This window comes from Mugil cephalus, chromosome 9 (assembly GCF_022458985.1).
Source record: "Mugil cephalus isolate CIBA_MC_2020 chromosome 9, CIBA_Mcephalus_1.1, whole genome shotgun sequence".
NCBI classification, from domain to species: domain Eukaryota; kingdom Metazoa; phylum Chordata; class Actinopteri; order Mugiliformes; family Mugilidae; genus Mugil; species Mugil cephalus.
In genome coordinates this window covers 7,419,091-7,431,373 of record NC_061778.1, presented here as the reverse complement: position 1 = coordinate 7,431,373, position 12,283 = coordinate 7,419,091, and the positions used below count along the sequence as shown (strand labels likewise).

Below are 12,283 nucleotides of genomic sequence, written 5' to 3'. Positions count from 1 at the left end.
ATTCAGTGGTTTCTGAGCCACAGGATGGAGAGAGAGAAAAAAAAACAAGAATGCATGCGGAGATGTAAAGCTAATTTTAGAGACCTGTGTCATGTGAACCGACGAACAAATTTGGACAATTCCGCTAATTCCGCGGCGGTGCTTGTATGCTAACACAATGACCTGCTAATTGCTGCTGTGGATGGTACAAAGGAAGGCTTTCCAGGCCTGCCAACACATGGCTGTCACCTCGGTGGCAGCCTTCTCTCGTGACAGCCGCGTTCGCTAGAGGAGCGCAAAGTCTTTGACGCGGTTTGCAGTGGGAATTGGTGGTAATTACTGGCCCTCTGGTGTTGTCAGAGATGCTCTCTAACCAACATAGTCATTACTGGGTAACATGACATCTCCTTCCTGACAAGGCTTCCCTGCCACCCACCACCCCCGCCCCCTTACCCCCCCCGACCATCACCGCACACTTCTCTGTTATGAATGAACGCCAGTCTCTCATTCTCCGCGCGTCGCTGACAGAATGAAGCATAGCCTTCATCTGACTTGCATGAGCACAACAACAATGGAATGTGCCGTACGGGTGCAGAGGGAGTAAACAACCGTGGGTAAGAAATTGTGTCTCTTAGAGTGAGCAAAATACAGTAGTCGCCTAAGTGGTAGCATGGGCCCATTAAAATGGAATGATTAATGGGTTTATCTCCACTGCACACACAGTTGACATGAGGGATACTGCAGGACTAAAATAAATCCTGGCTGCAATAAACGGGAACGGAGTGTACAGTAAGCATTTTAAAATGACAACAATGCATATATTATCAACTATAATAGACAGAGGGAGAGATATAAAATGTAACGCTTTCTAATAGTGCAGTGGTTACCATGTCTGTTTTGCCATGTCCATTTGGTACGCTCTGGTCAGCTCATCCAAATGTGCCTGGAGCATGGGCTGCATCTCGTCCCGCGGAGACGGGGTAAGGGTGGCTGTGGACTGCTGCCCGAAGGACACTGCAGCCGGGGAGGAGGCGACCCCTCGGATGGGCGGGGTGGGAACCCTCTCCTCTTCCTCCTCCAGCTCATCCTCCATGCCCTGGTGAAGATATGTCTGCACAGGCATGGGTGGGCCCCAGCCGTCGCTCTCGTACCTGAGGAAGGAACGTACAGTGTGATTACTCTTTAGTATAGTTACCTATTAGTTTATACAATCCATTCAAGCAATGATATTATCTAAAAAATGTGCATTAATAATGACAATTTAGGAGATGAAGAAAGAGAATGTTCAAAAATGGTCTTCCAAAATACATTATTCATTTTTTTGTTGTTTCATCTTGAGTCTGATAATCTGTATTTGGAGACTATAAGTCACCAAAACCAGTACGACAACAACCATAATAATGTCACTGAATATAAAATGAATTTTGAACTACTAAGGAAAGAGTACATAGAATCAAAGGGAATCTTTGACATTTTTCAGGCCAAGGACCCCTAAAGTGATGGAGAGATTAAGTATGGACCCCCTACCTACTATATGTGTTCTATATTAAACACGTTATCATCATTAAAGAAAATAATTTACAGATTCAAGCTTAAAATACGTTGCCTTCGTGTTACTGCGTATTTAAAGCAATTCAAATTTGTGGGGGAAAATTTAAAAAATATGAAAAATGGGAACCAATTTTGCAGTACCCCCTGTTGAAGACCTATGCATTAAAGCGTAATTTTAACAGAAAGCCTTATGCACCAACAGAGTTCTGTGACCTTGTCCAACTTTTGTAAGAATTTATTATACGACAGTCCGGGGTAGAATTACAGCGGCTGTCAGGCTTCACTTCCTCATAGCTGTGCTTATACATGCTGAAATAATACTGGCCATAAAGAAGATGTTCATTAAAGAAATTTGTCAGTGCACACTCCATAGGACATAACTGTTTTAATCTGCTGCCATTAAGAGGAGCCTCAGATTTACAGTGCACGGGACTCTTCATTTGCCAGATAGCCTATTAAAGCAGATGACTCTCACAGATTGGAAATGGGAGTGAGAGGAGATAGCACCTACTGGACCAAAGAGAGAGACACTCACAATCACTTAAATGTGCTTCTGCTACTACACCTGATGCACAGCGCGCTTGAGCTTCTGTCAGACTCGCTGCACTAATTAAATAAATAAAATAATAAAGGAGCGATTTAATAAGCATCACGTAATTAGTGCGGAGAAACAAAATAACCGACTGGATTAGTTAAAACGCGTAAAAAAAATCAGATTTTTATGTTTAATTTAGCTTCAAGTGATGGATATAAATCTTCATCGCTCTTATTTTTTCTCTTTATGAATCAATGCTATTGATGAATCCGTCTCAAGCCTACGCAGCAGCAGCAGCGGGAGACTGCTCAAACAGTGCCTTTTCATTTATTTTCCAGTCATGAAATCATCCCCGCCGGCTAAAAAAAACAGGATCAGCAGATAGTTTGATCTGCGCCCGTCTGTGTATGAGGTTTTGTCTGCGTCTGAGGCTGCCCGCAGAGTCTATACACCCGTCACTCGTCTCCAGATGTACAAGTCTTACAGTAATTAGCTGCAGAGAAAGCAAAGCTGAACCTTGTTATTACTAACAGTAATGTGTGGTGTTACACATGCTGGCAAACCCTGTCTGATCATTCCAACCTGCGCTAGATCTTCTAATCCAAGGAATCGCACAGAAAAGGTGTGAGCTAAGGTTGCAACGAAAAGCTACTGGTGGGTGTAGCTTTTACTGAAAGTTGCATATTTGAGAATATTGTATGTTGTCCATGTGCATTCATTTAAAGGATATTAGGAGTAATGTGTTCATAAACAGACATACCCTCCTCCTTCATGGTGCTCATTGGGATAATGGTCCATCTCAGTACCAGGGAGAGGGTGAATAGGGGGAGGGGGCAGGGGAACGTTGGCCCAGTTGGACCCATTGGCTTTAGTAGGTTTGGAGCCAGCCTTAGTTTTCTTCTTCTTTCCTCCCTTTCCACCTGCAAAAGGAGATTGAACGTTAAAGACACACAGTCGCCGGAAATCAATTAAAAACTGATATACACGTGGGAAAGCATTGCAAATTACAGTAGCTGCAAACTCAATTTCGTCCGAACATGCTACTCAGATTACACGTCCATTTCCACTCGACACACCCTCAGGAAAGTCATGTACAGTTTCAAACGCAAGCTTTCAATGGGCTCCCCGCCTGTCAGAGCGTACATAGAAAATCTCAAGGTTGCCTGATGAAAAGCATGCTCCCTTTGATTGATTGGCTGAAAAGCCTCAAATCTCCATAGAAACAGAAGAGAACGGCAGCAAACGAGGCCGAGGCAGACCTTTGTGCTCCGCCCATCCCTCAGTGTCCCCTTTCACACCAGGCTTTGGGTTCCACAATGAAATATCTCACTTCACGGCATCATCATAATGAATGGCTTGTGTAGTGTCAGTGTGTCCCTAATGGAATTCACTGAGAGTCTATTACTACTTTCATTTCTTTTATTACACCGGAGAACCGCTAACCCCATCCATTTTCGCTCATATCCCTCCAACACCAGATTCTCCCCTCTCCCATCCATCTTTATAAATCTGCCAGCCAGGGGTCAATACTGAGTTTTATATGATTTGGTCACTGTGGAAGAAATCACCATTTCTCCAGGAGCTTTTTTTGTTGTTGTTTTTCCTTTGACTTCAAGCCCAAATTAGGTTAATTATAATTTAATATAAAACTAAAACTCTTATTATTATATATATCACACACACACACACAATATATGTCGTATATTCAGAGTCATTTACAATAACTATGTGTAAGTATATAGGGCTTAATTCTGACAATTAAGTACACGCGTTGCTCGTGAGGGTCCAAGTTGTGCAAACATCTAGTGCATGGTTCTAGTTTTGGAGCAATAAGTTTGGTTTATATTTTACTTCTTATTTCGTGTGTATGGAAAGAAAGCGGGGAGACGTTCATAAATCAGCGTGTGATGGGATGTAGTGTTTCTCCACCAGTGAATACCTCACATCACAAGCTAGAGCTCAGGTTGACGTCACTGGCCACACAAACCAGTAAAAGCCAACTTTGGGAATCTCTGTTGAGCATATTCATAACTGTCATCTGTCGGTTAGCTTTTTCTGCCAAAGGCCTGTAATCACTTTTCCCAGTGCTCCAAGAACTACAGCCAATATTGCATCTTGTGCAACGTAGCAGCATGCTTTAATGTAATCTAATAAACTAACTTGACTCAGAGTAAAGAGTATATCACTGTCATCAAAACAAATTTACAGAAGCAATGAGGTATATTTGTATTGATTTTCATGAAAGCCAGATGGCGTAGAACTCAGACGAACTGTACAGGTTTATTTTTTTTTTCTAGAATCCAGAAAATTGTTTCCCTGCAAGAAAATAACATAAGCACTCCAAAGATGAGCATAATGAAAATCCTGGTCCACCAGAGAGAAAATGCAGGCAGGAAGAGATAAAGGAGGTTTTGGAATAAGATTAATAAAGAATGGGAGTAATAAAAGAAACAAATGTAAGCCCAAGGCAGGTGGCACCACAGTGTAACTATAGTCTGAAAGTAATTGGGTTTCCTAATCGCACCTCTGGGCGACGCTTGACTTTTACCAATAAATGGTGAGCTGACGTGATTGTTCAATCATCCTTAGTCCCCGTACACACGACCAGCCATCAATATTGTAAATGAGCCTCTTCGAGGGAAGGATGGTCTGGCACTGGAATTGCAACAGCTCAGCCCAAATATGAAAAATACAGAGAGAAGCTGTGGCTAGGAGCTATACAGGAATTACACAGCGAACTCATCTCCTCTGACAAAACTGGGCCTCCCTTCAAAGGGGAACTGATGCTAAATATAGAGTCAGCTTTGGGTATTTATACCCAAGGTTTGGGCACTCCCAGCCTATAACTGTAGGGCTGCATAGCCTTGAGCCTGCTTTGTTTTCATTGGGTGCGTCGGTGCTGATGGGGGAAGCCACAGAGCAGAGACTCTGGAAAGACTGAACAGCCAAATTTAAATTATGAGTGGGAGAGAATATCAAGCTCAACGTGTATCGTTATAATTTTTTTTGCTTAGCTTTTAACAGTCTAATGCAACACATTGGATAATGAGATGAGATGCAACATATATGGAGATGGCAGCAGAACATGGGGTCACACACAACGGTGGACTTCATATGATCATGGACTTCACAGACAGGCTGGGTGAGTGCAGCAGAGCATAAAAAAAAGTCTTCAGGGTCTCTAACTGGTACAGAGAACACCGGTTACCTCTTCTCCCCTACACTAAGAAAGGTTTTAATGAGCAGCTTCATGTCCCCAGTGGAGATCCATGCTGTCATGAAAGCTGCTCTATTTCTGTTCCTTTTCATCCTGCTCCCCTTCTTCAGACCTGACATTCATTATTCCCTCCATCTCCTTAGAGGGAGAGCACAGCACTGCAACTTCAACCCACTCCTTCAAATGCTGAGTTTACTTTGGTTGAGGACTAAATCAAAGACGAGCTGGTGCTGATTCAAATTCCCAGCACTGGTGTAAGTTGCATCTCAAACTATATATTTTGTTAATGAACCCACCTTTTGAGCATCATCAACACACATATATAAATATATATATATATATATATGTATATATATACACCATTATTCCAGTCCTGGACATTTTTTTTTTTTTTATCACTGCAGGAGGAACGCTTGACTGTGAAACACTGAGATGATCTGTGGTATGGCGGTGTGTCTCACACCATCTGCATTGTCAGCGGCATTTCAGCTGATGGAGCATGCTAAATTGGTGGGAGACTGCTCAGTGAGAGAGATCACCCTGACTGGCTGTTCAGCTTAGCAGGAAGCAGTGCACAAGAAGAGAAAGCTAAGTGATAGACGTAAACCACCACAACAAGAAGGAACACCAGAGCATGGCCAGGCTGAATGAAGAAACAGAAGACAAACTGAAAAGTATGATTTGGGATAGGCCAACTCTGTTCGATGATTGGCATATCCATTAAACAATAACGATTACAGACTACTGCCGCCTGCTGGCACGGAGAGTTACTTCCTCTCACTCAAGCACAGAACAAGACGTCAGATGACACCGCCCCATGTTCTCATTATCACTTTATATTTAAGGACGAATGGAAGTGCCATTAACCAAGGAGAATTATTTCAAATTACCCACATGTATAGTCTTTTTTTTTTTTAAGTCACAGTGCTTTCAAGAATCTGTAACTACATCCGTCTACAGCGTAAAGGCTGAAAAGAGAAACTAAAGCCAGCCTTGCTCTGTCTTTAGTTGAGATAACATCTGCATTGTATTCAGTTTTTTAAATAGCGCAAAAGTATACAAATAAGTTGTGGTACAAGGGAAATATGACCCAGGTGGATTTGTTAACTTTGCACCAATCTTCTCATTAAACCGAGGAGAAGAATGTAAATAAACACATCCCCCCAAAATATCAAACTTTTTCCTTTTAAAGCATGTTCGGTGACCCGGTATCTGGTGGCGCCTCATGACACTGTAACACCGCAAGCTCCAAAACCCGAGACTTTAGTGACACGCGTGTCTATTGGAAGAATCTGCCTGTAAGGCATGACCACTTCACATTTCTCTCCACAGCCCACTGTGTGCCAGAGCATTGAATTAGAGACCAGTTAAGGCAGTGGTTTGTAACTAGATAAAAGAGGAGAGTGGAGGGGAGGCAGGCAGTGGGCTGCCTCAGTGTCCTATAAATGACATTGTAATTCTCTGAACATGGGTTTTAGTGTAGTCGGCCACCATTAGGGGAAGAGGGAAAAAGGGAGGTATTTTTGCCACTTTACCCAGCCAAGCATCTCTAATGGTGTCTGTGTGTGTGCATATAGACCACACTGTCTGAAAGACTCCCTCTGCCCCTACTCCCGTCTGCTCATTCACACAGTGAGAGACAAAGCCTTCATAAGGACTGGCAGCGATGGCAGACACCCAGACTTAACACTTGCGGCCATGTTCTAGCCAAGATATTACACTATAACAGTTTCTTTCTGCCTTAAATGTTCCGTTTCTTTATGTTTCTCTCTGAACTCCTACCGTATATCACATATATGTCGCTACATGTAGGAGTAGGTGTCGTACACACAATCCCATATAAATAAAAACACAACAACAAAGCCTTCACATATAATCATCTGGAAGCAGGGGGAGCCGAGTGAGGAAAGCATCTCTTGTGAGGGAGAGGGAATGCATTAATAAAAGTGTTTTAGATGTCAGGTCTGTACATGCAAATAACAGATCAATAAAGCAATTAAGACATCAATCATAAAGTCAGGCAGAGGAGCAGAGTGTCCCGGTTTTTCTCAATTCTCTGCTGCGTAAACCAACCTGAGAGACTGCCGCTTCGCTCTGAGCTGTTGTGAGAGCTGGTGGTGCTGAAATCTTGTGATTGGTTGTGTGGGATTCTATTAGACAATCCTTCGGCCAATCGGTAGTCAGGAATGAAAAGGAGGGCTACAGTGGGGGTTAAAGGGCAAAAATCACAGTGGCATCAGGTGATTGGCAGTTAGCACAAGCACATGCAGACATGCAGTTAGAGCACCGAGCAAGCAGGATATATTCAGGATTCACACACGCACTCGCTTTCCGATTTGTATGCAACAGACAACACATTTGCGACGAAAGCGGGATTTGTCGGTGGTTTGGAAAAAAATATGGTTCGAATCTTTCACAAGACTTTTCTCAATTAGTGAAACGGGATAAATGAGCAAATGCAGTCGAGATTTAATTTCAATATTTGTCCTTCAGATAGATATAATCACACATAATCACATTGGATCATACGTCTTAAAATAACACCGCGGAGAAATAGAAAAGTAGTTTTCTTTTTAAAGATTTATTGCATTACGGGGACGATGTAAAAACTATAATTAGTCTGTTTTAGACTGCGGGGAGATGAGATCATAAATATGTATTAGGACACAGCCAAGGAACACTCATTATACACCAAGTGTAAAATTCCAGTCGGCTTTAAAAAATCCACGGTAATTAATTTGAATTATTTTATTAAATATTAGTCGAGCTAAAACGGATTGGCAATTTCTCTAAAGCTGAAGGAGTGGTGCCATTATAAAAACTGAGCAGGAAAACTGAAATGCACTACTTAGGGTGTTTATTCAACCTTGGAGATTAACCAAGATGATGTCTGCTGGGGGACAAAAAAAAAACTACTCTTTTTTAAAGAAAGCATCTGCCCACCGCGGTGGGGTTTGAAAGGCTTCTGGTGTAATAATGGCTCGAGCTGACATATTATTTTATAAAACCCCACTTAAACTCCCACACAAAGAACTGCAATATTCCCCAAAATTGCAGATGGCACACTTACATTCGCAGGGTGACTTACTGTTGTTGCAGGAGTTCTTGTCGGGCAGGGAGTAGCCCAGGTTGGCCATCTCCTGCTTGGCCTGGAGAGATGCCTTCCACTGGGCCTCTGGCAGGTCCACAGCCAGCTCGTGGATGCTGCTGGAGTGGAGGATCTGGGTGGTGGCATAGGGAGTGGCCTGGGACGTTTGGCCGGGGCTGTTGTAGTTGGTTTTGGTGGTGAAGTCTATGCTGCTGTAGATGGCTCCATCGGAGAGCATGGTGCCTGTCTTGTCTCCTTGTCCAGAGGGCAGGTCTGGGAGAGAGTAACAAATGGAGTTTATAGGGAAGCTATCGGGAAAAGCTAACCTCGCTTAGAAATATTAAAATAGAAAATAGTCGGCTTTTTAATGGATTCAAAGAGAAGAGGGCTGTCCGACTTTACATGTGCCTGAATGACCCGGGATTCAAGCGTCGAAGTGTTGCAGTCTGGGTCTTCAGGTCAGCTCATTTTAAATGTTCATCTTACTGAAACAATCATCCCAGCCATTCATGCATTCCAGACTTCAGCCCCCAGGCTGCGGTGCCCTGGTCTCCCTCCACGCACCCTCTGGATATCTCTCTAACCTCCCTCCTCTGTTCGCATACATGAGGGATAATGCTGCTGCTCTGCATGCGTGTGGGAGAGCGCCGGAGAAAGAGGAGGCAGTCTCTCTCCACAGACCATGGTTTGCATGCCCAGTGAAGGGGAGATGATGTAGAGCCGTGGCGGAAGTGTCCGCATCTGCGCCAGTCAAGCTGCGCCTGTCCTTCACGACTGGCTGCTCAAGACCATCCTTTCAAACACCCATCCACCCCCTGCTCCTCTGCCTGTCTCTCCCCTCACATTCTCTCGCTCTGAGGTATGGGCTCTGACACCGGGCTGGACTGTTTGCCATCACTCAGCCCGGCGACAGTGTAGTCCCTGCTGGTGATGCTTAAGCTGTCCTCTGATGTGATATATAAATGTATGTATCTAAACACGCGTGCAATATGCATGCACCTCGCAAGCTTAAACATACATGACAAACAACAGGGCAGAGCAGAGGAGGAGGCAGGGCCCTCATCTTTCTTCTGCTGTAGTCTTTATCTCAAAGAGACTGGTAGAGCACCAGGGCACTCACCTCCACGGCCAAAGTTACTCAGGTCATTGGGTCCCCCGGAGCTGCTGTTGACAGGCAGGCTGGTCGCTGGCCAAGAGTCCGCTAACCAGGGGTAGCCTGGGTCACTGGCATTCAGCAGGCCTGGCCGGCTGTGCACAAACACAGAATGGCACACGACATTAAACACAGGCCGTGAAATTACATTACTATGGAAGTTTTTTTTTTTTTTTTTAAATTTTGTACATGAACACCCCCTATCATGCCTATTATGCACGGTTTAGTTCCGAATTATGTTACTGGGCTCAGAAAAAAATGAACAAAAACAAGACATCAGTCAACAGTGAGACAATGCGAAGGCACAAAAAGAATGAAAATCAAACACGTGTTTAAATGTTATTTTGTGCACAAGAGTGTGTGTTTGCGTGAGATAAGCTCACACGAGCCTGTGATGCTAATGAAGTGCTTCTGAAGGAGGGGGAAACACTGTACAGATGCATTTCTTCTCCCACAAAGTTGGAATTCCTCCAGGCAGAGGCAACCCTTTATTTTTGTTTCTCCTGCTGTGTCTTTGTCACATCCTCTGAGTTATTAATGCAAAAACGCACTGTGAAGGCGCTAATGTATGCACTCGCTCTCCGCACACATGTGCAGCAGCACACCCACATGTGTAAGTTTCCTTATTCATTAATATCTTGCGCGTTCTGCTGTGTTTTCCCATCAACCCCTTGTGGTGTTGTCCAGACAGTCTAAATCTTTATCGGATGAGAAGTCAAACCTCGGCCCCACCGTGACGCTGGTGGGATGCCTGCATATGAGAGGGGGCAGTTTCATTAAACAGGTGTTGTGTCCCTTCTGAGGCGGGGGGGAGGACCATAAAAGCAGCCATGAAGACTTTAACCTGTCATGGGTGACTGCTGGGAGGCCATTAGGACCACTTTACTGTACAATCACGTCTGAGGCTCGTTACCGTGGGTAACACAGATGGAGTTAAATGAGAATGAAAGATGTAGTTAAATGCCTTTGTTTATGTGTCAGCTCACTGACACTCCATTTGCCTGTGAAATGGATTAAAATGCAAACAAAACTTCAGTTCAGTTCAGTAGATTATGGAGGTTAGAAAATAAACACATGTTAAGTGGACGAAGGGCAAACACATAAGCATCACAGATACACGTGTGCTCAGAGAAGCTGTGGAGCACGGTTGTTACCAGTCCGGCTGTCTGTAGGGGATTTTTTTTGTCTCGGCTACAGCGGGGTGACGTGTTGCCTCGGAGGGACTGGGAGAGAGTCAAGCCCTGAGGAAAAGGGCAGGTAATGGGTGTGCTGCAGTCACTCTCTGCCTCAGCCACAGGTTCTAATGAGAAGAGCTGTTCGACAGAGGAGGGGGGGAGCCCAAATGAACTGCAGCCCTGGCAAGCTAAGAGCTCTCGCTGTGGTTCTTGAATGCCAAAACAGGCCCTCGGGGGAGACAAGTCATTCAAATTGATGGCTGTGCATCAGACACATGCACTTTTATAGGGTAATACATCTCTCCCCCGTCCTTCTACCTCTGTTTCTGGCTGCCATGTTACCGCACTGCCATCATTCTCTCTCACCATCTTTCCCTAAACCTATTTTCCCCTATTTTTCCCCTAGACACTTCTTTTTTTTTTTCTTTATTCCCTTGCTCTTGTGAGCTTAGCATCTGTCAGGCGGAAAATTCCAAACAGCTGAAAATGAAGAGGATATTGTTCTCTTTTGTTGACTCTGGTAAGATGCAATACTAAAAGACCGCGGCTTTGCCTCGTCGCCAGTCTCACTTGTCCTGAGTGCTCCGGCAAGTCCTTCCCCCAGCCAACAAGAGAGAGACCATTTGAAAGACAAGGAGCTGACAGTGGAAATGACTGCGTCGTCCTTGTATTCATCACACAGCGGTATTTCTGCTAAGGATAATTAGAATAAGACTGATTTCTTCTGGGGATATTTTTTATGTGCGACTGTTCGTGATGGTGGGGTAATGGAGAACGTGTGGGGGGGACAGACATCGGGTCATATGTCTAATGAAAAGTCGACACCTAACTTTTAATCCCTGCCCAGGCGAGGATGGATGGCAACCTTGGCAGATAAAATTTGATTTGGAGTGTTTCTTCTCCCTGTTAGACATTCCGGTTACTTGTGATGAGCAGGAGGAGAAACAATAAATACTACCAAAGATGCCTGACACTGAGCTTGCCATAAATAAGTCAAGCGGGAGAGATTAATTCCAAAGCAACTTCATAAATCAGCTGTTTATGGTCCCACGGACTAGTGAATGGAATTTGGATTAAAAGTCTAGACATTACACTTCGAGCAATGAGAAACGCAGATTACCTCCTAGATTAACTCTCAGAGAGCATGCTGCCATTTAGTATTCAGATCCAGGGTTGCAAAGGAATCTCCATAGCAACAGCGTTAGTGAAACCTGTTCACTGCAATGCTCAGCCCATTTTCCCTGCCTATAGGAATAAATCTGCTTTGCTAAAATATTGATCAGTACGGAGATAGGAAGTTATTACTGCCTCCTAATTACCAGCTCCCTATTGGCAGGGGGATAAGGAATTAACCCTTATCGGCTTTTATCAATTTCAATTGAGCAACCAATGTCAAATCGCCCAGGTCTACCAATCTGCCGCCTATTCATCTTCCATGAATCATTTATTTTGTGATCGATTTAGTGTAATTGTTCAGTTAGACCAATTTGGCAGGAGCCAATGAGAGACTCCAAAACAGACGCGGCTTCATTTGCCATTGTCTAATTAATGCAATAAACATCTCATGCAACAAATGAAAACATTT

At 44.0% G+C, this 12,283-nt stretch overlaps 1 protein-coding gene across 16 annotated transcripts in view; it reads right to left on the bottom strand.

Annotated features, from left to right (window-relative positions):
- robo2 (roundabout, axon guidance receptor, homolog 2 (Drosophila)) overlaps positions 1-12,283 on the bottom strand; it is a 252,930-nt gene that overhangs the window by 10,401 nt on the left and 230,246 nt on the right. For 11 of the 16 annotated variants that reach the window (XM_047593319.1, XM_047593318.1, XM_047593324.1 and 8 more), the window contains 5 exons: positions 9,491-9,618; positions 8,371-8,643; positions 7,356-7,481; positions 2,826-2,985; positions 867-1,130 (listed from right to left, as the gene is read on the bottom strand). In XM_047593319.1, coding sequence (XP_047449275.1) covers positions 867-1,130; positions 2,826-2,985; positions 7,356-7,481; positions 8,371-8,643; positions 9,491-9,618 — 951 coding nt within the window. The remainder of the gene's footprint in view (positions 1-866; positions 1,131-2,825; positions 2,986-7,355; positions 7,482-8,370; positions 8,644-9,490; positions 9,619-12,283) is intronic. The other 5 variants (XM_047593327.1, XM_047593334.1, XM_047593329.1 and 2 more) reach the window with 1 other exon arrangement.